This window comes from Convolutriloba macropyga, chromosome 15 (genome assembly GCF_964194025.1).
Source record: "Convolutriloba macropyga chromosome 15, txConMacr16.3, whole genome shotgun sequence".
NCBI classification, from domain to species: domain Eukaryota; kingdom Metazoa; phylum Xenacoelomorpha; order Acoela; family Convolutidae; genus Convolutriloba; species Convolutriloba macropyga.
Genome location: NC_134482.1, coordinates 17,192,407 through 17,219,204, shown reverse-complemented (window position 1 = coordinate 17,219,204; position 26,798 = coordinate 17,192,407). Strand labels below are relative to the sequence as shown.

Genomic DNA, 26,798 nt, shown 5'->3' with positions numbered 1-26,798 from the left:
TTTTTTCTTTGTTCGACTTTCTTTTTCTAGGCACCAACTACAAAGAACTCTGAAAACCAAACCACTGTCTAAAAAACGGGGGAAATCAATGTTGCAGCCCTATCTATGCATAGCTAATCAAACAAAAAATCGATCTAGCATTCGGGATGTAAAATTGGGATCTATTCTGTTTCCCCCCCCCCCCCACCTTAGTGAGCTTATATTTTTTACGCCCCTAGGCGCACGCGCTATTTTTTACATAGTAACTTGTTATGTAACAACATAGAATTTGTAACTGGGGGCGTAAAAACACTGGGGGGGGGGGCAAAACAGAATAGATCCCTGTTTTTACGTAGTAACATGCTATATAAAAACATAATGTACAATTCGGAATGTGACTTTTTAACCTAAACACTGGACCACTTATGTACTTAGGACCCTAAGTAACAACAACAAACAACAATCATTATTGGTCTGGTGCAATCTCTTGCCAGCAAAAAGAAGTAACCAGTGATTTAAAAAGTTCAATAGGAAATTATCATTAAAAAGACTTCAAAATTGCGCGTATTTGCAGATAAGGGACTTAATATTACAAATGACTTTATCAAAATTTCTTTTGATATTCTCTGTGTCCAAGATTTGGAATTTGACCCCATGCAATTAAGAAAGTTTTGGATCTCTTCTGATAGCCCCCCCCCCGCTTACTTTGGCACCCCCCATTTATAAATGTTTAAACATATTGTTAAAGCTGAATAAGTTTATACATGAACATACCTGAGCAAACTGATTTAGTAAATTCTAGCATAGCTATAATTTCAAAGTATTACGTATTTCAGCCGTTGTTGCATATAACCTAAGACCCCCCCCACCTTAGTGAGCGTATATTTTTCACGCCCCTAGGCGCACGTGTTATTTTTTACATAATAACTTGTTATGTAACAACATAGAATTTGTAACTTGGGGGGGGGTAAAAACACTGGGGGGCGAAACAGAATAGATCCCTGTTTTTACATAGTAATATGCTATATAAAAACAATGTACAATACGGAATGTGACTTTTTAACCTAAACACTGGACCACTTATGTACTAAGTAACAACAACAAACAACAATCATTATTGGTCTGGTGCAATCTCTTGCCAGCAGAAAGAAGTAACCAGTGATTTAAAAAGTTCAATAGCAAAATATCAGTAAAAAAGACTTCAAAATTGCGCGTATTTGCAGATAAGGGAGTTAATATAACAAATGACTTTGTCAAAATTTCTTTTGATATTCTCTGTGTCCAACATTTGGAATTTGATCCCTTGCAATTAAGAAAGTTTTGGATCTCTTCTTATAGCCCCCCCCCCCCCGCTTACTTTGGCACCCCCATTTATAAATGTTTAAACATATTGTTAAAGCTGAATAAGTTTATACATGAACATACATGAACAATATGATTTATTAAAATCTAGCATAGTTATAATTTGAAAGTATTACGTATTTTAGCCGTTGTTGCATATAACCTAAGCATCAAAAAAATTCTCGGCTGCAGTAATGGCGTGATTTTTTAAAAAATTTAGGGGAACTATTTTATTAAGTGCATTCAATATACCCAGACACTCTTGTTTCAATGAAATGCAAATATCACTTCTACAATTTTTAAAAACTTAAAACTTTTGGGGATGCTAAATTAACGGCTATATAGGGCTGGGGGCGCTAGCAGAAAAGATCCAAAATTAGTTAAAACACCCAGGATTCGCGCTCATTCGGGTAAATTTAGAAACTAATTTGACATGAAGGTCAGACGCTCAGTGCGGTAATAACTGTATACAACAAAATAAAAAAAATATCATTGAGTTTTAAATATCCTCAAAAAAATTTGTGCTCATAGATTTCAAATGTAGCTGAAATAAATCCAGTTACACACCCAAAAAACTTATTTATCAACGCAAGAAACCAAAATTAGTTCAGTACCTACTGAAAGCAATCTCTCTTCAAAGATCTGCAGATTTTTTACTGAAAAGTTTGTAGAGGAAAAACTGAACTTCTTTTGAGAAAAGTTGTAGGGCAAGGGAGATATCAAGAAAAATGAATAAAAGAGGATTTTAAATCATAGTAACTAAAACGTAAACGGTTTTACCACGTGTTATTGTAACTATACATCTAAAATATTTTAAGTTTAGTCTCTGACCTGTTCACTTAAAAGTTCAATTGTCAAAAGCAACATAAAGAGGCCAATCGTCAAATGTAACAGAAACGAACAGAAAAACCGTAACAAGTATGAAATTTTATTGATTTATGATTCTAAATTAACAGTTTCTTAAAAATTGATATCAACGTTAATTGTCAATTTGTGGGCTTGCTAGAGCACTTACTTAGATGATTATTGTCAATATATTACATAAGCATTTTATTTGGTTCAGTAAAATTATTATACGATGTACTTATTTAATGTTGTACCTAATTTTGAGGGCCGTATCTTAAAGTCATTTTAAGTTCAGTATCTACCAATTTTAATTCACACATTATGTCTGTTGACCAAATTCCCGCACTGGGAATTATGTGTTCACATTTAGTTATGACTTCTGAATTGCTAACTGCTATAACTTTTAATTCTCTCTTAGTTTTGCACCTCGAGTACAGTTGCTCAATTTAATTTATTTCTTGTCATTCGTTTTTACTATCTGAGTAATCTAGACAAGTGTCAGTTAGGCAGTTGGTAAGCGAATCCAAAAACAAAATTGTGTTAAGCGCACTTGCCGAACAAGTACACTCAACAGAAATTCTAATAGTGATTCTCATTGCAAAATCAAGTACACAATTTTGTTGTGTACGACATGGCGCAGTCAGCAACGGTTAAAATAACCCCATTCGGCATAGAGCTTTTCTGGGAAAAACCGATTGCAGAACATCCGTTGAAGTGGAAGAAATGGCAATTGCAGGCAGATGAGGTCAACTACCGTTAGAACCGATTTATGAGAACACAATAACAGGCTCCTCAGCCCAATCGGAACGAGAACGACTAGCAAGAAATGCGCAATTAAAAATGAACTGGGAATATCGATGTCAGAAGGGATTGGGATAGGGATAATGTGTGGAGACAAGCCATGGACACAGGCAGACCGCAAGACAGTATCAATGCCTATTCTCAGTTTGGGCACCGAAAGAAGACGCATCATATGTATTAGAAACCCGCATCTCAAGATGGACATACTGACAACGGTGGAGCTTTGGAATATCATAGAATCTACGTTCATTCGTCAGCGAAACATTACCTTTGATAGGTATATGCTCCTCATTACCAAACAGTCGAAAGGAGAAACAATCGAACATTTGTGTGGCAAATTGAAAGAATTGTCCGAGAATTGCGATCTTGGAAATCAAGAAGATACACTGATCAGAGATATTTTTACTGGAAATGTGCAAGATCCTGAAATCCAAAGAGAATTAATTAGAGAAACTCCCGAACAACCCCAAGCCTTACTTTTGGCCATAAACATGGAACTCGGACAACGGAATCAGATACAGATTTCAAACACACAACCCGCATCGCATGTTAATGCTATAATTACACAACGGCTTTTTCACCAATCAAATCAACGACCAAATACCTCTGCTTCTACTCGACAGTTAAACCAACTATGCCGTAATTGTGGCCTGACCTGGTCAGCAAATCACAAGGATAAATGTATTGCAAAAGGCAAGACGTGCAATAATTGTGGTTTACAGAATCATTTTTCACGAGTATGCCGTAAGCCAAAGTCTTCGTCCACTAAGCCCACTCGCTCAAATTTTAACTCGATTGAGGAAACTACAACTGAACAGTTTGTCAATGCGATCCAAAATACAAATTATAATCCTAAATGTGAATCCGACTATGATAATTCAGATGATAATATGGTAGCTAGCATTGCTAGTAACACAATTCAAATCGAACCAAAAAATAAAATTTTACAGATCGGAAATACTAAAGTAGGATTCCTCATTGACTCCGGCAGCGTTTGCAGCATTTTGAATGAATCTCAAGCTACGGAAGTATTCATCAATTCTACTCATGCACGATGGCTGACAACAGCACCTGCTAAAAAAACTCAAGACCTTTTCTAATGAACCAATACCTGTCATTGGAATGATGCAAGCACCGATAGAAAGCAATGGGTGGCGGATCGAAGACGCCGAATTTGTGGTAGTTAAAGACGGACTTAAACCACTGATTGGCAGAGACTTATTTGAAGTCCTGGGAATTTCAATCACTCCAACTCTTTGTTCAAATGAAGGTAGTATGGTCAACACTATCAACACTCAATGTTCATTTAAAATACGAATAGCTAATCAATTTCCTCAACTTATTTCACGCATTGGCAGATCAGATTTTGACATAGTTAAATCTAAATTTCACAAAAAATTCCAACCCAAAAATCAAAAGGGTAGAAAAGAAAACATTTTGTTTTTTTTGACGATTTATTGATTGTAAGTAAAAGTTCAGAAGAAGATCATTTTAATCTTGTAGTAAATTGTCTTAAAAAACTGGACGCGGATAACCTTCGCATCAATCTTCCTAATTGTCATTTCGCGAAGCAAGAAATTTCATGGTTGGGATATAATATTACCCAATCAGGAACATCACCTTTAGAAACTAAAATTTCGGCAATCCTTTCATTGCAACCACCTAACACACTTAAAAAGTTACGCTCATTCCTTGGTTCGGTTCATTACAATAGTAAATTTATTCCCAATCTAGCTCAACTTTGTCATCCTCTACGACCCTTTCTTCAAAAATCTGCAAAATGCATCTGGACTGACGAACACACTATACATTTTGATGCTATAAAAACACGAATCGCGAATCACACAGAAAACATTCATTGTAATCCGCAACTCGAAACACGTAAAAAATGTGATGCTTCTTGCTCCGGCCTTGGAGCAGCATTAGAACAATTGACAGTTGATGGTTGGAAACCAATTTCTTTTGCATCTAGATTTTTAAATAGTAATGAAGAACATTATAGCATCAATGCACTTGAACTCCTTGGAGTAGTTTGGTCCATAGAATATTTTAAAAATTACATTTATGGCAAAGAATTTGTTATCATAAATAATCACCGAGCTCTTCTTTCAAATTTAAAAGAACACAGATCAAACAAAAGATATAACAGTCATTTATCACGATGGGTTGATCGACTTTTACTCTATCAGCTTAAAATGGAACACTTGCCAGGCGCAAAGATTGAACTTGTTGATTATATATCCCGCAACCCTAATCAACCGTCAAAGTTTTTCTAAGTATGACGAAGAATTTTTTTGGCGACATTATCACGTAAACATACCGATGCAAAATTAATTCATCAGGAAAAAAATATTTCCGCTGTTACACTTAATAAATTTCATCACGGTAATAAATCTGATTTACAAAAATGTAGCACACAACATACAAAACAAGTATTGAATATAAATTTTGCTAAACCTAAATTAGTAATAAAAGACAATATGTCACCTGCTCCGCAAAGTTCTAGTTCAAAATTACCCTTGAAACATAATACTAATCTTATTAGTGATTCCGCAATGCGCGTACGCGTAACGGATAATATTTCAGCAATCGCTACGCAAATTCATCATTCTAATCTGCTCCCTTCTAACACTATTCATTTGGATAGTGAACACGCAATGCGCGTACGTTTAACACAAAATAATTCAACACTCGCCAAGCTAAAGCCTAATCAAAATTCCAACCACATTAATTGTACAAAATTTGACAGCAAACTCGCACCGTGAGTACATTTAGCTCAGAATCAATTAGCAATTGCCCAGGAAATTCATACATCGAAATCGAACACTCTCAATCATAACACTTCGGATTGTGATTTTGATCCGCGAGTACGCTTTAATCATAGTAAATTAACACCCATCGGGCGTAATCCTCTCTTATTTAACCAGCCATATATTTCGCATAACTCAAATGCTTTAATTGCAACTCACACTAGTAATCCCCAAATTAAATCCAAACTCGCTTCGCATAAAACAAATACCATAAATACACCACTACAAATTGAGCCTCAAATAGCACTATTTTAGAAACAAAATACCGGAAAGGCGTCACTCGCTTACCGAAACCGGCATCAATTCACTGAATTCAGCCACTTTAACTTGTCAATCACAAATAAGCCTCAAATTTCTTCCTTAATCAGCACTCAAAAGTCACATACCTTATATAATTCACGTGCCCAATTGGTAAACAATAAAAAGTCGCGTTTTGACCAAACTCAATCTGAAATTCAGTTGTCGTCCTCCTCTTCAATTAATTTAATTGAAAACCCAACAATCTCAACAAAAATGAGCCAACAAGTGTCCACAAGGAAAGGCAAATCAACCTCAACTCGTTCAAGCCGAATTTCCCCGCGCGTTTCCTTCACGGACAATACTACCCCAAACACGCCTTGCCAAAACTCATCGCATTCAAATATCAGAACCCCGCTCACCATTAGCCCTCAAATTCTTTCATTTGACAAGTTAGTTGGCAAGGTCTTTAACAAAGGACTAATAGCATCTCTAAATAGCAAAGATGCAGTGCACAGAGAAGTAAGGGAGAATCTGACGAGAAAAGATTGAAAGCATTGAACTCCTAACTGCACAGCTACTGGCGGGACCTGCACGTAAGCAGTGGTTGTGTGTGCATGGGCGAGACATGGTTATCCCCAACGCCCTAAAGGATGCGCTTATCGAAGACCTTTACACCAGTCAGCCGGGTAGCGGGGGGATGATAAGTTTGCCCCAGCATTGCTGGTGGCGATACATGAACCGCGACCTCTTGGTCCGAGCAATAGAGTGCAAACCTTGCACTGCCATTCCTAAAAATTTAAAATCTATAATTCCTGCAAAGCAGTTTCAAGCTCATAAAACATGTATAGTCCCAAACCAAGAGATACAAAAAGAATTTGCAGGGCCTATAAATAATGAGAAAGATCATGAAATTTACATATTAACGTGTATTGATAGATTTTCTAAATATGCTTCTGCTGAAATTTTTAATAATGCAAATGCTTCCATTGTCACTAAATTTTAAGATAATTATTTACATATTCATGGAGTTCCTCGTTCGTTACGAATAGATCAAGCTCGCTGCCTCATAGTGGACCAAGTAAAAAAAATTTTGTACAAAAAATAATGACACTCTAATACCAGCTCTAGCAAACGATCATCGCGCAAGAGGTTTAGTAGAACGATTAATTAGTAAAATTAAACAACGCTTGGCATGTATAAAAGAAGCAATTAAAAAATTAAATTCGTTCGCCATTAAAGCTGCATTAAAATCAGTCATCTACCAGCTCTGCATATGTAAACATAAAACTACTACGCTTTCGCCATTCGAATCACAATTTAGGCGAAAATGCATTACTCCGCTAAGAACATAAGTACTAAACCACCTTCTTGTGATTTAAGTAATGAAAAAATTTGAAATCATTATTTAGATGAAGAGACGGTCACACCTTAAGAGTTGTTACCAGAAAAACATTGGGGAAATAGTCGTAGTGACGATGAAATTAAAAAAAAATATGTGCAAGGCTACAGAGGACGCTCATTCCCGCGAACGACTGACAGGAGACAATAAGTAACTTTTCCTGCACAAAACGAAAGCACATCGTCCTATACCCCTCAAGAAACACACAGTGCAACTCATCATCGCTAGTAAGAAACATCCCAATAGACGCTCAGAAAAGAACCTCGACGGGCTCTGCGAAGTGTGAGCCCCAAAGTCTGTGGTGCAAAAGACTGACTAGTATATATCCGTGATTCGTGAACCTGGGAAGCTGGAAGTCACGGTCAAGAATAGCGTTATTGCCAAAATCGGCACCCGCGATGAGCGAAAAACGCAATTGATGGATTATATAAATGAAATGGTAGAGAGCCACGTGTACACGAAAAATCAACGGAGGTCAAAAATTTGAGCCACACCAAAGATTTCACGCGAATTCAGAAAAGCGATAGAAAGATGAAACATCGTAAACGTGACACGGGAAGCGGAGTCTCATCCAAAAAATCGAATATTGCTCGCGCAATGCGAGTACGCATGCAAAAAAAACGCCGGCAAACCTCGTACCGCCGGAGACTACATCACAACCAGAAATCAATCACGATCAACAAAATATTACTACTGAAGTAATAATTGCACCTCCACCAACAGGCCAACGTACGGAAATCATTATACCATCTACTTCGCCACCAGTAGAAGCAATGCGCCAAGCTCTTCCACGTACAACAAAAAGGACCGGAAGGGGCCCGAGCTATTACGGGTATGATAATGACGATTCATCTGGTGAGTCGACCAATTCGTGCCCGCCGAATTTTACACAACCTCTCAAGAAACGCCGTGACGTAGCATCTGTACAACCTTCAGTGATACAGACACTTGTGGACACTGCGACTCGAGTAGAGCCTATCCCGAATCCATTCATCTCGCCCGTCATAGGAGAGGTATCGCCTACTGACCCCCGCATTCGGCCAGCAGATCAGAGTTCTCCAGATGAGCGAATACTTGTTGAGGAGGATATGTAAACAAAACTCTGAATGTTTAAAACTCGATATATTATTACTTATGACTAGCAATGATAACCAGTAAATATATTGTTGATAATTATTTAACCGGTGAATAAGTATTAGTATATAAAATAATGTTATTAAAGTTTCATTTTATGCAGTTTTAGTTTCCACTAAAAAGGGAGAAATGTTGTACATAATCGTTTTATTAGGTGCAGTAAAATTATTATACGATGTACTTATTTAATGTTGTACCTAATTTTGAAGGCCGTATCTTAAAGTCAATTCAAGTTCAGTATCTACCACTTTTAATTCACACATTATGTCTCTTGCCAAAATTCCCGCCCTGGGAATTATGTGTTCACATTTAGTTATGACTTCTGAATTGCTAACTGTTATATCTTTTCATTCTCTCTTAGATTTGCACCTCTAGTACAGTTGCTCAATTTAACTTATTTCTTGTCAGTCGTATTTACCATCTGAGTAATCTAGACAAGTGTCAGATAGGCGATTTGCTAAGCGAATCCAACTACAAAACTGTGCTAAGTGCAATCACCGCACAAGTACGCTCAACAGAAATTCTAATAGTGATTCGCATTGCAAAATCAAGTACACAATATTGATTGTGTGCGACAATCAGAATCAAACTTAATTAATTTGTTTCTCTCGGCTGAAGGTATAGCTTCCCTTTGGTATCTTTAATTGTTTGATTTTGATATCTAAAGATACAGTTCTCAACAAAGAAATATTTCAGAATACTCTTTCTTGCGTAGAAATTTGTGATAACTTTATTGGCGTTAACAAAGCGCGTAAATTAGTTTCTATAATCTCTTCAAACTTTAAATTTGCAAATCTCTGCTTTTGACAAAATGTGAAAAAATAAGATTGTTGTTTCCTGCAACATGAAGAGAGAAAATTTTATGGAGTAAAATATGGATATGTATGTTGCTGAAATAGTCGGTTCAGTAGAGGAATTGTTTTGTTCTGTCAAATATTGGATAATTTTTTCCATTAAATAAATTTGCTGACCAACAATTTTTTGACTTAGGATTGGACAATATAGGTCGACTTTGAACGCTTAAGCAAAAACATTTACTGAAAAATCAATGTTGATCAGTAGCCAAACAGATTCTGAATATTTCTCCCTTAGTCTTTCTAGCATAGTGGGTGCATAATATTTGCAAACCCACTCCCCCTCTCTGCCCCCCCCATGCTCACGCGGTAACCCAACAACGTGCTATCTGATAACACATTTTAAATTCTAGCTTCAAAAGACTATTCTAGGAAAAAGTTTTATTTTCCATTAAATCAAGGGGGCTTTCCCAACCATTGCATACCTCATACGAAATTACAACCCCTATCGTGGTATATTTAAGATAATTGGCATTCATGGGGGAGGGGTGGGGAAAATGTCCACTAAGCTTGAGGGGGGGGGGGGGGGGTATTCGGAGATAGCTGATTTAACTGCATCCTAATTCACTCATACAGTTTCATAGTCAGTTTAATAAAGTTATCGTAAAAGTATGACACGCTAGTGAAGAAACTGCCGCCTGAACAAGTCTTCCGATCACGTGCGAAGCTTGCCACCCCGTACAGACAGCCCACATCTGACATGTTGTAGTTGTTGAATGTGAACAGAGGGGATCCGTAGTCACCGTCGCATATGTTGCTTTTAGCGTAGAGTTCTTTTGTGCAGATGTTGTCTTTGCGACAGCTTTACAAACGACAAGATGTACACATTTTTAAAGGTCAGGGACTAAAACTGTTAGAAATTTTGGATCTATTCTGTTTCCCCCCCCCCCCTCCCACAGTGTTTTTTATGACCCCCAATTACAAATCATATGCTGTTATATGGCACGTTACTATGTAAGAAAATAGCACTTGCGCCTGTGAGCCATAAAAGACTTATGCTCACTAAGCTGGGGGGAATAGAATAGATCCGAAACTTTTTAAGTGTGCAAAACTCAGATCTCAAAAAGGGATGCACCCCAAGACACCCCAGGATAGCATTCAGACATCTGCACCACAACTCTAGAACGGCGTAGAATCCAACGCTAACAATCGATTTTAAATTAGCAACAAACTTCATTTCGGAATGAGAGCAAATGAAATTACTCAGAACGAAGAAATTAAACATGAAAACGTCACTGAAAATGTCACAGAATGTTCTAGAACAAAAGCGCAAATAAGATCAAGCAAAAACTTCCCATAAAAAAGACCAACTTGTTAACATTAATTGCTTCTAGAATAATTGTAAACACGTTTACTGTATCGTTTGAGAGTAATTAAAAATACTAGACAAGTAGCTGTTTTAGCGAACCAAGTTTTCAAAACTTTTTCCCGGAAAAATGTTTCAATTAGCCCAAAATATCAATGGGCGATCGCATGTTATCTGTGGTCACCTTTGTTTTTATATATGAAACGCTGTTTTGATAAATTTTTGTGCTGTTTTGCAGTATGCTGAATTTGCAATTATATATTTGCTAAAAGAAACTATTTGCCGAATAATGATTGAAGTGTTATTAAAAATTTTCTTCAAAAATACAGCAATTCTATGTCATGCAAAGAATGAAGTAAATTTGCTGAATATAATAGCTGAAGATACATTAAACAAAACAGATCAATATATGAAACAAAACAGGTTAACTTTGAATGAGAAAAAAACGGAATTAATGGTGTTCAGGAATGAAAAATTGCCGATCATTGAAACTGTCGATTTCAAGGGACACCGATTGGAAGCATCTGAAAAATGTAGATATTTAGGTGTAATAATTGATAGGGAACTGACATACCAAAATCAACTAAATAAGGTTATCAGTAAAATGGCTTCAGCAATCATCACTTCATTATATTTGGTTCGTTATCAGGTACCGCTAAAAACAAGAATAAATCTTTTTAAATCACTAGTTTTGTCTCATTTAGATTTTAGCGCAATTTTTTTTCAAAATTTACCATCTTACTCTTTTGACAGAATTAACAAACAGATAAATTGGGGAATAAAAGTTTGCTTTATGAAAACCAAATACGATACTGCCAGAGATCTACTTCTGGAGACTAAAATTCTTCCAGCAGAGCTCCAAATAACACGGGTGTCTTTAAATAGGTTTTTCAATATTCTCCGACAAACGAGAAATCGCTCTAATAAACATTTCAGATTTTTAGAAAACGTGCCTATTATTGTAAACAAACAAACCCATAACCTTTTCTTAGAACAAAAATGTAAGTCAAAATGGAGTAATGGTTCAATTGTTCGTAACTTTATTCGAAAATGGAACACACTTCCAATTACAATTAGAAAAGAAACGTCGAAGACCAAATTTAAACAAAAAGTGACAGCGGAAATGCTTAAACGACACGAAAGAGTTCCAATAGACAGAAGGGTTGCAGGATTTAAACATATTTTTTATTAAATTATTTTACGAAAACCGAACCTTAGTTTGTTATAAATTAGAAAAAAATAATGTTTGATTAATAAATTTCTAACATGTAACATTAACCAAGTGGTTAGTTTAATTTACATGTTTGCAGATTAAAAAAAAGATCCAGTGTACTATGTAAGTTTGCCATTTTAATATTTAATTTTGTCAGTGAGTGCATAAATGAGTTTAAACTTACTAATCAAAATATTTTTATTGGCACAAACTATCTATTTTTTAAAATCATTATTTCGTTATCTAAAAAAGCAATGAGGTTTATAACTAAGTAAGTTATCAAGATTATCTATTTGATCATACACTGGGATTTCGAATATATAGGAATAAAAAAACTCTATTAGTGCTAGCTTATAAAAGTTAATCGCAAAAAAAACTGTTCAAACTTAAATGTATTGGAAAAAAACTCTCTTCATTCTGATTTGTTCATTTGTGGAAAAATTTTCATTGTCCTCGTTTTTAACAAAAATGTATCAGTGACAAATGAATTGGTTATAAAACTCATATCTGTTTTTGTTTATTAAATCAGCTTACAAAATCACTCAATATTAGTTCAACCCGCGAAACGATTCAATTAATTACGCCTTCAAGCTTCAATTGACATCTCACCTCAAATCAGTATCTATCAAACGTGTTTTTGCCAGCTTTGTACGTCAAAACTGGGTCATGGTATTCGCAAATTTTCTTCGAATTACTATGAAAAAAGCTGAATGCGCTGAACATTGAAAAATGTCTTACGCGATTTCAGCTCATGTCTTAGCAAATAATGACCGCGCTTGGAGTGCGCATTAGTCCATTTGGCGTGATTTAGTGCTAGAATTGTGATATTAATTTTTTTAATAAGCACTTTTCAGCTCATTTTGTACATCATTTTCCAAAAATTCGTCAAACCTTGAAGCTGTTTGAGTACAAAAAAATCAGGAAAAGCCCTCAAAAATGTGTTCCTTAGTTTATTCTCGAAGAAGTGTGTTTCCATCAGGATATTCTTTTCCTCGCTCCTTAATTTGTTCAGAGATGTTCTTCCAGTGCCACACACACCCAAAAGGGTGTGAAAGGGTTGAAAGTTGTCACACATTGGGATTACTCTGTCTTTGGGCACGGGTGACGAGAGACGAATCAGAGCAATGTCAAACATTTGGACGTTGCCATCGAAGGTTATTTCGGGGTCATATCTGCAAAGCAAAATATCCTCAGCTACAAAATTTCAATATTTGAATTTTTGTGTCTTTCTCACTATAGCCCCCCTCCCCGCTTACAGCTTTATCGTCATATAATTCAGAGCCTTCCCCTCAATTGAAGTAAGCATACTAGAGTGGGGCCCGTAATTTCGCGGGGGGGGGGCTCTAATGGGAAAGATTCGAATATTTTCAGATTAACTGATTTTTTTGCCCGTGGAAGATAATTTTTATCGAGTTAAAATTTTGACACCCACATGGTAAATGAATCTACAAATAAATGGAATATACAGCTTCAGCTCTTCTCTTAATAGATGATTGAAACAATTAAATAAAGAAGTAAATATTGTCTTTTTAGGCATGCTTTGGGCCTGAATAAATGAAATCCATTGGCGAATATATCGGAGAAAGCGATTCCAAAGAAAAAAATCGCTCAGATTTGTTTTATGTCCTTTTGAGCGAATAAAAAACTATTTGGCTGAGTATCTCAATCCGACTTTCGCATTTCCTTACACGGTGGACCATACAAAATAATATACCAAACAGCGAGTGAATGATATATGACTTCTCTGAAAAACGAAGAAAAATTCTGATTCCACATCTAGATTAAACATTAATGAGCTATTTATACATAAAAATGCTTCTACACAACTCGCTTATCAGAAGTAAAGGATGTATCGACGAAGTACCCCGACGACAATAGTAAAAAGTTAGTTTTTTTTCAAATGTGTTTATTTTTCACACTCCTCTCGCCTCAGTTAGCAAAGAATGTGGCAAAATTTTGAACCCACCGCAGTTCACTTATTGCTGAAGTTTTCTCACAATTTAGAACACAATTTTACTGATTGGCAGGAATATGCATTACCAGTCAATTCTTTACTTAAAATTTGTGTTATTTAGAAAATCTTCTGATATATGAAGAACAGTTAATTTAGAACTCTTTCAATTTTTTCAACACGGCTTGTCGAACTTCTACAATCATTTTACAAAACTAATTTCAGCGACTATTTGCTTTAAAATGAAGAAAGTTAAGCCATGCAAAACATACTTCACTATCTACAAAGAATGTATTAACACATCTGTGGTATTAGCTAACTTCATATACTGCCAAAAATTAGAGCTGATAGGACTCGAAGATACTATCTCAACAACCGAAGCCAGGCATGCTACCATTGCACCAAAGCTTTGATGAGGTATTAACTTTGTTAGCTTGATATACCACAAGCTGGGTTATTACAATATATCAATACTGGGAAACATACCCCGCTCTATTATGTCTATCATTACGATTCCAACGTCCGAAAGGTCAAATTTCAATAAATTTGGCGTTTTTTAGAACCTAGCGATGAAAACGTGTCCCCAGCGTTCAGTATTCCCATTCCTGTATATTTCAGCAATTGAACTTAGATTTGCAAAACTTGGAAACAAGTTACTTGTTTTGTGGAAATGGCTTATATTTTGTCAAGAGTCTCAAGGATAAATGCAACCAGGTTCCACAATTTTGAGCATGGCGAAGTAAATGTTGCTTTTTTCTCATACTGATTTAATTTCATTTTTTGCTTTTGAGATAGGGCATTTGGTATCTTCAGTATCTTTGATTTGTAACTTTATTATTGACTACTATTCTGATTTGCTTTGAAATTAATTTCAAGATAATCGGTCTGTATAGTTGAGATATCATTTTTTAAACGAGTGACAAATCATTGTCCTAGGTTTTCATGATGGCGTTTTGTGGAAACAGGGGGCACCTAATACTAATTTTGAAGGCAATTTGATCTGAGTTAGTATAGTGTCACTCGTTTTCACACACGCATAGAACTCTAATCTTAAAACATTGGCCGTGAAAATTTCCGACAATATCCAGTATTTATGCTCGATTTTCAGACATCGACCACGTAACGAAAGAGATAAAAAAAATTGTTTGGATGACGAAATTTCTTAAAACACATTTCGACGCTGATGCACAAAAAATTTGTAAGGCAATAACCAAGAATTTCTGTTGTGACAAAATATGTGACATGACGTTCCGTATGATTGTTTGCATTTTGAAAAATTTAAGAATAAAACTTGACTAAATATTTGAAAAATTGAGCAATAGGTAACGGTCATTGAATGTTTATGTCGTTAATAAAGTCAAAATGTTATTCTTTTACAAAAAAATTTGACAACAAAAGTTTTGACAATGCGAATGTATTTGATTGTTACTTTTTATCAATTTTTGCCGCTTTGAAAGTTCAATCTGGAAATGAGAGCCATAATATCAAACCCAAATTTAATGACAAAAAACTGAGCTTAAGTTTGCGGACCAGAGTACCAACCCATTACCTAGGATGCAAGAATATCCTGGTGGCTGAGAAATGGTCGCGACTGAACTCAAATTCGTCTGTCTTTGTGAAGTCTCCAACTTCAACCAAGAAACTCCCGACTGAAAACAAAACGGCTGATTGTTATCGAGTGAAATCAATTAAATCACAAATTTTGAACTGTCCAAAAATTCTTGCTCGGAATATTACTTTTTTCCAAAACTTTAATTTTTAATTTTGGTTCGGAGAATATGACTATAGTTTTTTGTCATATTGAATTCTGATCTGCATAGATGGAAATAGATTCGGGTCTTTCCCATTATAGCTTAGTCTTCCCCAGAGCTTAGTGTTCATATAACCTATACCCCCCATCATTGTAATTATACCATAATGGGGGGCTATAATTTCAAGCTGTATGACAATCAACAGTGCAGTGCGTATTAGAAGTTGCAATAAGGACAAATTGTCGACAATTTTTGACCAACACTCTCTCAAAATTGCATTGATACTGAAGTTTAGATTTCATAAGCCTATTTGATCAATGAAAATTTCGACAAATATTTGAAAAAAGTTTCAAACTTGATATTCCGAGACAACTCGCAGCTGTAACAACCCACTGAGTACCCACCAATGCACCCCCACACACTTTGGGCGCTGAAAACACTTGGGGCTCCTCCGGGTCCATGGCTATTCTGACGTAGAACTTTCGATCCGGGCTTTGCATTCCCCTTATAATCGCACCAGTTGGAACTAAAAAGTTGGTTCCAGAAAAAGCGATAAAAATGAACAGTTTTAGAAACGGATCCATGGTAATAATCAAAACTCAAGTGAACCAGCAACTTAGCAAAAATTATGACGCTCTCTGAACTTGAGTTTAGCAATAGCGAACTGAAATAGTTTACTCTCGTTATATTAATTTTCGGAGCTCTGTTTATAATGTTGAGAGGTTAAATAAATGTAGATGAACGTTTGTAAATAACTCGACCTTCTTTTAATATTAAGTTAAATCTTCTATAAAATGTCATAATGGCATTATAAGAAAGAGAACCCAGGCTGAGGTGCCAGAGTGAAAATAGGTATGTCCAGACCGAAATGAACGCACCAAGGGGGGGTCTTGCGTTCAAAATTAGACGGTCTGTAAAGAAAAATGAACGCACGATAGTCTGATCATGAACGCACAAAACTTTTTCATAATCAGACCATAGTGAGTTCCGAATTTCCAGACTTTCGCGCGTCCAAAATGGCTTATGTCCAAAACTGCGTGCGTTCTGCAGACGAAAAAATTACCTTGTTGGGCATAAAGATTCGATGAAGACGAAGATATTTTTTCGTTCAGTAAAGAGGAAAACGTGAACTAAAGAAACCACTTCATATTTTGTTGAAAACGGAAATTGACATGAAAACAACTTCCGGGCCAAGATTTAATTTAGAATCACGAAAAAGTTATATAAAATTAGTAGGGGGTGCAACGTTGACAAAAAATGCACGGTACAGTACATAAGTCCAGCTAAGGTCTATATTCATCGCAAATTATAGTCGATCACGGTATTTTCATGTGACCAGCAAGAGATTTTTCATAAAGTATCTTGCGTAGAGTTTAAACTTTCCCTATGGTCATTGAACTGATTTTTTTTTATTCGTTGTTTCTTTTTGTCGATTCACAAACATCAACTTTCAGTCCCACTTAGCAAACCGTCTGAATTTCGCTCCAAACCTAATTTTTGTGAAAAATTAGTTGTCACTGCGAAAAAGCCATTCATCTACAACCATTAACAGACTAATTTATTACAATAGCAGTTTCAAGAGTTTGTGAGTTTTTCAGATGAATTTGTGTTATTGGCTCTAAACTGCGCACTCACTGTTTCTGGGGTACGGAGCCATATTAAACACTGTGAAGAGTTTTTGCTGGCTTTATATGATAGCAACTTCTTGCCGTTGTGTATCTCTGCTAGCTGCGTTTGCAGTTGTTTAGTGGTTATTGTTAGGCCGGAAAATAAGCAAAAAAAACGGTTTTGTCCGAGAGGGGTAAAGGAAGAAAGAATAAGTTAGTAAGAGAGAAAAAAAAATACATTAAGCTAAAACAAGAAAAAAAATGAGCATCAATATGCTATGTCTGTTCTCTCGAGAAGGCTGTGGCATGTGGAGGATCGGACTCCCGATGTAGTTTTTTTGTATTTTGATGTGTTGCGTCAATATAAACACGTTATGGCTGGAGACTTGCCTTCTCGATGCGTTTTCCCTTCGTTTTTTGTGCCTGATCAATTTGTTTCAAGTTTTGAATTGATTTTGCTATACGTAATTGAAAAACTCTCAAAAATCGTTGATACCGACGTTTGCCGGTTTCGACATGTCTTATATTTTATACATGTGCTGAATTTTCAAATTTGAGAGGAATAACCAAAGCGTCTGTGCGCAAAATTTTCGTCAGTCCTCCTCCAGAAGAAAAAATTTAGCACGGCATGATTCGGTTGATTCCTCTTGCGTGCATCAGTGACAAATCCAGGGATCCCCGGCAGATTGCACGCAAAAATATTCCTCTCTTATAGAGCCTGGAGGTGCCAGAAGCGTACTTTAAAGCCTAGGAAACGCCGGGCTTCCTGACCCTAGGTTTGATTTTGAATTTGATCTAATGGATCCTCTGGGTCTTTGTCGGTGATCACTAATTTTTAAATCAGTGAAAAGAAAAAATTGAATGTTTGTCAGGGAGCCTACCCAATTAAAAAGTCCAGACCACTTTTGCAGTTGTTCTCAGGACATTGCCTTTTGTTTTCTACAAGATATAAATTTGATTCAATTTTGTTTATTTTTTGTGCGCGCTTGATGTAGTCTTTTACCAGTCGGATGTGAAGTTCTCTTATGCTAGACGAGTTGATTATTCATGTAACTTTTGCATAGTTTACAATCGAAGTTTCCTTAAACAAACTCTCAATGCTATGTTTTCTACTTTTTTGCATCTTAGAGATGACCGTTTGCAATTGGTTGAGCAAGCAAGTGTTTGCATATAGAAATAGCGTCCGGATCCAGGACTTGTTCAGCAAAAGTAAATTTTCTTGCTCAGCATTCAGTTTGCTTAATGCCACAGCTGGAAGATTCACTTGGTTGCTCTGATTGTTATGTCTTGACAACGTTCATTCCATTTGAGGTGTGACGTCATTTTTATTCCTAATAACCTGTATCTTTTTGTCTTCTTCACTTTGTTTTCCGTTGATATTTAGGCTAAGACTTGTTTGTCTTTTCGAAGGGTTTCTGAATAGCATGTACTAGGTTTTGGTGGGATTTGTTTTGATTTGGAACCTACTACAACAATGTATGAGTTTATCATGTCATGCTTCGATTTTCCTTTCTAATAACTGACTAGAATTTGACCTGTAATATAGTTCAAAATCATCTGCTAAATGAGAAATTTTGGCTGAAGAATTTCAAATGTTTGAGACTTAAATTGAGAACAATAAAGACGCAACAATACTACATTGGGGACAACAGCTGTTGGTGAGAAATACCTGCTTCGTTTGTTCTTGATTTTCACAAAAACGTTTATTTTTAGAGGAAAGAATTCATTCATTTGCTATTTTCTTTCGTATACTAATTTTGTTAGGTTTTTCAATCAACCCTATTCTCCATACCGCATCAAAAACTTTTTCTATATCGAGGCAAACAAATCCCTCTTTCTCTGGCCACAGGTTTCTTTCTTTTATCAGCTGAATCCAACAATGAGATTATCAGTTGAGCATCTACTTGCTCTGTATGCACTTCGTTGTCGTCCAAAGATTTTGATTGCTTCCCAGTGGCCTAGGATGAGATCTCTAACAACAGTTTCACAGACCTTTTGCAATGCAATTGGTAAGACTAATTGGTCTATAATTTTCCGTTTTTGTCCTGTAATTTGGATGTCTTGGAAACAGTGTTACTTGTGATTCTTTCCAAAGACATGGAACGTAAGAGTTGCTGTTTGAGCATAAAATAACTATGGATGTGATGGCTTTAATGTTTTTTGATATTTTCTTCAATAGTTGATAGCTTAGTTTGTGTGGCCCGCAACTTGACTTACTTGTGAGCTTCAAAATTTTTTTGAACTCTTCAACGCTTAAGAAACTGTCTCCAATTTTTTTTGCTTTTATCGGTTTCTAATAGAGTATTTGCGTTTTATTCTGTCTCAAGAAAACAGTTCTTCGACTCCTCTTGGTTTTCTTTCATTGTCGCACTCAGTAGGCTTTTAAACATTTTACAAATTTCTTTCATGGCTTACAGCAACTTTGTTTTTAAACGTTATTTTAAAATCTGTCCCTTAGCTCTTGCTTATCTCTGTGATAGTTTTAATGGATCTCCTGAATCCCTTATTTCCTGCTTGTTTCGTTGTGTCAATTAGTTTTTCCGTTTTATCTTTCATTCGAACATTTTAATGCACTTATAATTTCCTTTTTTAGGAAGCTTGTTTCCCTTCTCAAACAAAGTGTCATTCCTTGAACTTTGTGGTATCTTTTTTCTTTTGATTGATTCAATTGATCATCTCTGAATTAATTCGATAATTCGGTGCATTTACAAAGGATTATGGTGGTGATTTCTGTATTTGTTCGATGACGTTATGGTTTTCTTCATTCAGATTCGTTTTGTTTGGATACTTTGGTGGTTGCAAACAGGAATTTTTTTAATTGAATTTTGCATGCTTTCTGAACTTCTTGAAATTGACTTTTGGTTTGAAATCGAAAGCTTTTTGAAGCTTCAGCTTCAATTTTGTAAGTGTCGCTGACTGGTCGCTGTCAAAATCTTGTGGTAATTGAAAATTGTCAAACTATTTAAGGACCGAAAGATTGCATAAATGTACATCAAGAATGATGATTTGATTAATAGGTTGGATAACCGTTCACTAGATTGAAATTTCCGTGATCAAATGTTTCTAATAGTTTTTCGTACAGTTCAACTCTTGATGAGGAGAATTGAAATCTGCACAGATGAACATGATCTAGAGGTTGATTTCAAATATTTCATTTATATGTAGGTCTTGATTGGGTGATTTGTAAACATTGATTATCCCTAATTTTCCGATGATTGGTGTTTTTAAGTTTACACCATTTATCGCTAATGACTGTCCGCTGCCGTTTTTCTAGATGTAATTGTTCTGACCTCTTTTTGACACATATCCCTTTCTTTGCTATGATAACAGACCTATGAAAACTGCTAGCTTTTATTTCTGTTGCAATAAAGTATTTTTCTTGTACGAAGCATTTTTGCCATTTCTGGACTACATTTAAATTAGTTGTCACTGTCACTTGTTAGTGATATTGATAATTTGCTTGTATGAACTATGTTGCATAGTTTATAATCATCCCCATTTCATCAGCATTCAAGTTGAATTTGAAATGAATACTTAAGTGGGTGTAAAATTTTTTTTTATGGACGGTCTTTTTAGTTCCAGTCATTCAAGGTATTTTCATAGCTTTGTTGGTCGCAAATGCTCTTTTCATAAGTCGCAGTCTTAAAAAAATGTGGTGCATTTAAAAATCTCTCTAAATTCTTAGAATTAAAAACTTCAATTTTTCACATTGGAAAATACGAAAAAGGAGAAAATTTTCAACCAATCTTTCAGGATGAAAATCTTTTCGTAATTTCTAATTGGAAGGATTATCGAGAGCCCGTTTAAAGATGCAAAACTAATCATAAGCGACAAATTGTCTTGGACTATTTATGAATAGTTCAGGATTGGAAGGCAATGACTGTTTTTTTCTTACTAAAAATTAGAACTTTGCCAATGAAATCAATTTTTAGTTATATTTTAATGCCACAGAGCAGAAATATAGCTACCTCTTTCTTGCATCAGAGTGCTGGAGAAAAACTACGGATTGAATTCTATGGTGTTCAAAATTTCAAAAAATGTTTCGGACTAGATTATCCAGACAATTCAATACAATATTGCGATCGTGTTGATTCTCTTTTTCTTCAAGCGCTAGATGATTCTCCGATGAGTTTCAATAATCGATCTTCAGCACCACAGATCGTTTGTAAGGGTGATTAATCTCTACATCAAATAGAAACTTCAAATTTGAAAATTCAGTTAGAGAAAAAGATTTCGCGTTATCTTTGTTGATCAGAAATAACTGACTGTTTTTCGTGAAAAAAACTTAATGAGTATGCTAGTATTTTATAGATTAGTTCGTAAAACATGCGTCACAATGCAGCCATCAGTTGAATGAGAAAAATTTTGTCGTTGAACAAAAGCTTTTGCATTTTTTAAAATAACAAAGGCTTTCTAAATACGTCCTCATTGCCATGTTAAGTTGAATTTGTTCTGCAAGTGATAATAATGATCTTAAAATTGTTTGCATTGAATTCGATTAAGTTCAGCTGATTCTGCAAATTGAGGTAAATAATTTCGATATTCGATGAAATATCTGAGCACAAAGTCAGCTTAGCTCTTCTAAGGAATTATATCCTCTGTCTTCTAGCCTCCAGGGCACTAAAAAGGAACGGAAAGGTTGATATTTCAAAAAGAACAGTTGCCGAAGAAGATTGACTGATTGTTAAACTCATCTTCCTGTTCCTTCCCAAATTTTACCTGTCCATATATTCTTCGTTTCAATTATGTTCATTTTTTGATAGAGAAGTGATTCAAATTCGTTGTAATGGAGGGAATGTAGAAAGTTTTTTTTGTGTCATGCCTGATCTCAACCTCTTATATTTGATCTATTTGACCTGATGTGGACAAAAACTGGCTTCCTCGATTTAGGTGTTTTTGTGCGACAACTGAGTCTGGACAGAATGGTTGAGTTTCAGAAACCTCATCTTCCTGAGTGCATCTTTATGTGGTCTGATTGAGAGTAAAATGCTTTTTTGAAAGAACTTACCTCAAAGATAATTATTTCGGCTGGCCTTTCATTTATTCTAAAAAAAAACAAATTAAAAAATTTCTGCTACCTACAGATCCCCAACAACCCAGTACTTTAAGCATATAATGAATGATAAACAAAGCAATGATAAAAAGGACTACTAAAACTTGCATTTTCAAAACTTTTGAAGAGATTAATAAATCTGAAGAACGTGAATGCGGGAAACAAGGTACAAAAAGCTGTGCAAATTTTTCCAAGCAAAACTGATGTGTATTCGTAAGACGTTTTTCAGTAAAACCTATGCTCCAAGCAAGGCTGCAGAAGTATCAGTCTATCTTTACAGAAACTGGCCGAAATTGCACCTTATATAAACACTCTCTTGAAACATTCCGTAACATCTTAATTATGAAAGCAAGGCTTAAACATGTACCCAAAGTAATATATAATTTATAAGCCACCTGTAGTCAATCATGAATCTTCTATTACGGAGATCCTATTATTTCGCCGCCTGAAGACATTTAAAAGGGGACCTAAGTCCAGCACACTTGTTTGTCGAAAAAACAGAGGAACAGAATACTCAAATAAAGTCAATTTTCAACAATTTGTACCTGGAGGATGGCAATCTGGCAAATGACTGTAAAAAAGTATTAAAATTTTTAGGAAAATAATTTTCATTTCCTTGCAAAAATTTTGCGTGAGGCTATTCGTTAGAAAATGAAAGAGTTTTCCGGAAAACCGAAGCAGGCACAAAGAAATAACATACTTAATCAATTTCTCAAAGTTATATCTCACAATAGAATTGCAGCAAAAGACTGTCTTACAATATTAACAGCATCAATATAAAAAACATTTGGCTTTCTTTGCTTTTGGAGAGTTTAAAGATTTGAAGCAATGTCCCTAAGAGTTGATAAACTGGATGCGATGTCTGGTTTTTATCTTTTCAGAATTTTTTCATATAGATAAACACCTATATTTTCCTCGAAAAAAAAACCTTGTTTCCTGGAACAAGGTTTCTGGGAATGATACGATGAGATTTTGTATTGAGTTGGTTAAAGAAAATGTATATCAGGATGAAAATGTGTTTCTCCACGTAGTATTGTTTTCCTCGCGGAAATGAAATAGGGTCTTATCAGCACAAATCAAATACTTGCTACTGTACTTTTATTTTCAGTAGTGGGCGCACACGGGATTCTAGTTGGATTATTCTAATGTAGCCACTCGGAAGCAATTTTTTGCACCGTTAATGAATTGAGCTTGATAATTTAGGAATCCATTTAAGTAGTTAGCTCGGATTTGGGTTCACTGGTTGCCGGAAAGCTTTAGTTTGCCCGGTTCACATATCCGGTTTATCAACTTGGTAAATTACCATTAATAATGTTATGTCAGGTCTTTTTCTTTAAATGCTCGAAGCCCAAATATTGTCGTGTCAATTGTCTAATTTACTTGACACTTATCAACCGTGGGTCCACATAAACCAGTTAATAAGTTAGGATTTCAACTATATATTTGACCGTGAAGTCTTAGGTTTGCGTACTTTTTTATATACTGAGGCTACCCGTGCGGCTTTCTTCAGATTGGACGCTACCCGTGCAGCATTGTTGATCAAAATCTGGCACTCAGGATTGTTGGTTTTGAAGCATTCTTCATATTCACCAGCATCAAGATGAGTCAATTGTCTCATTTTTTGTAACAGGCCGATTCATTATATTTTTCGAAGCTCGAAAAGATACTCCTCGATGGACTTTGTTTTGATTTTCTCCTTTTTTCAAGGAAACTCTTTGTCTATTGTAAAACAATGCCTTTTATGTAATACTTGTAACTTTCCAGCTCTACAAACTCTGATTCTGACTGGTTGTTCTCTTTATCCAATTTCTCGACTGCACTGAGCTGCTTCGAATTTAAAATGGGCCATCACTTGTTTCAATGAGTCAATCGAAATCTCCTGTTCAAAGTTTTTGGATTCTGCTGCAATTGACAGGCAGCAGCATCCAAAAACCTTGACCAGGAAATATCGATTACGCTTAGCGCCACACACTCGGTGCCCAATCTATCAATTGTCTCCCAGGTTGAGGTCGCGCTTGAAATCACCTCTGATGAGACCGTGCCAGACAAGTGGGACCTCTGATCAGACCGTCCCAGACCAAAGTGACCTCTGATCAGACGAGTATGCGCTCGAAGATCATTGTGCGCTCGAAGTGCGCTCGAAGCCGCCTCTGATCAGACGAGTTCCAGACCATTGGACCAGAGGAGCTCCTTTGTCGCATCTTTAAACATAGAGTAATGCTGGTCCAGTTTTTTTGAAGCTCGACTAAGTTTCTTTGAAGTGAAGAGTTCATTGTGACGTCTCTAGTTGCATTAGGTTTGCAGTTACACTTCAGCCTGTCAAGCTCGGGTCAGAAAATTTGCAGTTGCAAGCACAGTCTCAGATAGACAAGATTGAATTTGGCATGCACGAGGGGATATCTCGGATATAATTTTTCACCATTTTGGTATATAATAAACGTATATGTGGCAATTTGTGAGGTCTCGCTGGCTGCTTTGGAGCTTTGGAAAGGGCCTTGCCTGGTACTTTGCTTGAAGAAAAAAAGTCTAATCACTCAATCGGAGCTTGGACAGGAGGATTGAGAAAACAGTCCGAAATGCCAGCTGACAATTACCAAAGAGGATGGAGGAAGCCATTCTACAAAAAATCTTGCTCGCAACCTCATTTTTTTCTGATAGTAAAGTGTTTAAACAGCTCGCCAGAAACCTTTGCTTCCCAATGTCAAAATTAAAACGCTGCAGAAACTTGAATTTGATAATGTCGAATCATCAACTAATAATTTCGATAGGTTTGAGCCTGGGAGTAAATGCCTGTGAACCTCAAAAAGTGAACGGATCTTCTCCGTTTGTGCCAACCCAGTTGGTTAAACTCCCCAGTTTCAGAGCACGTGCTAACTCTGAGCAAATAATTATGTACAAATATGGCAGGTGTATAGGGGGCGCAATTAGTATTCACCCACTGAGCTCGGGGTGGGGTAAAAACTGAAAAGGTCCGAGAACGTTGCATGTGGTAAAATGGAATAGTCAGGCGGGATGCGCGGTGTTTTTTGTCCTAGAAGCGCAGCTCTGACCAATGTGTCATTTGTGCATTGAAGAAAGAATTGCCAATTCAAAATTATATTGATTTAAAAAACGAACGTTTTCAAACATCTCTTTCATCGCAAGGTTTACTTAAAACTAAGTTCACAACCGAATGGGTTTTTTTAAAAGCATATAAACCTGTCATTGACCCTATCTATCAATTTTTACTCAATGAATTAAAATAACAGCAAAATTTTTAAAAAAGTTCACAGTTAAAATCAGATTTACATCATTAATTTAGGTTTATTTCGGAGTTATTGAAATTCCCATGAACTTTGTTTTCAACTCCTGAAGAGGGGTTTTTATTTTCATTTCTATCTGTCACTATCTTTTACTTGTTGGGTTGTAACAAATTCGAATTAACATGTGCCAGAGTAATTTTTGAATTCAAATATTTTGAATTTGAACTAATACTTCAATGTCAATACCCACCACCGATATCCATCCCGCGTATTGAATTGTGGTTTCAAATTTTTGATACAGATTGCTTCCATTGTCATTTTTTTGAACCTCAAGGCATGTATCGGGAATGTCCCATTCAGTTTTATGCGCCGGACACAACAATCAACGATGTGTTTTTCCTCCAGGGGAATCCTTCTTTTAATGTTCCGAAAATCTAGTTGTAACATGTCTGCCGGTTTGGTCATTACAGATGGAATTGCATCCACTACATGTAACTCTATATACCGCATGCGAATTCGGATTTGTATCAAAAGATAATTTCAGGGTGGGCAAGCAAGTTCTTATTTTTCTCGTGCAAATGATTTGAACATCAAATAATTTTTTCAGAAAACTCAAAACAGTTTGAGTGATGTGTCATCTGTGTTAAACAAAAATTATCGATCTAAGCTCATATTTGTTGAGACTTTTTATTCTTTTGATATATTGATCATTTTTGAAGGGGTTTTGTTTTGATCTGTAACATTTATTTTTGTGACTGTTTTATCCAACGTTTCCTTAGCAATAACAAAGACCAGTCAGTTGGGTAATGATTTTCAGTCTAGGTCTCCTGATTTTTTATGGAGCTAAAACAAAGTTTTGCCAATCACTGACTGAATTAAAAATCATAATTACAGTCATTTGGCTCACCTTTTTCTTATTTTGTAGTGGTGCAGCTATACGAAAATTTACATTAAGCAGGTATCAGTAAATTGTTGTAATCAATGACATCTAGTTTCACCAATTTTTCTTTCATCGTTTACATTTAACTTTAGATCAAGGAATGTCGGGTTTTCATTACCGTTGTGTGTCTCACGAGTGAATTATGGTTTTTGTTAAGAGAATTTGCATACTCAAGGTACTCTACAGTGTTCCACTTAACAGTGAACACTATGTCATCCACATGCCTCAAATATACCTTCAAATACCACCTGAATAAGTGTTGTTTCTGTGTGTCGACTTTTGACATTTTTCTGCACAATACAAACAAATCCAAACAATTTCCCGCATTTTT

The 26,798-nt window shown here is 35.8% G+C and overlaps 1 protein-coding gene across 1 annotated transcript; it reads right to left on the bottom strand.

Moving 5' to 3' along the window:
* Positions 1-9,770: 9,770 nt before the first annotated feature.
* On the bottom strand, positions 9,771-16,318 carry LOC142354052 (mannan-binding lectin serine protease 1-like). The gene is made up of 4 exons (XM_075406322.1): positions 15,981-16,318; positions 15,424-15,523; positions 12,871-13,095; positions 9,771-10,209 (listed from the first exon to the last, which is right to left on the bottom strand). Exons 1-4 carry the CDS (start codon positions 16,207-16,209, stop codon positions 9,969-9,971), a joined length of 795 nt encoding a protein of 264 aa, XP_075262437.1. The 5' UTR covers positions 16,210-16,318; the 3' UTR covers positions 9,771-9,968.
* Positions 16,319-26,798: the final 10,480 nt, after the last annotated feature.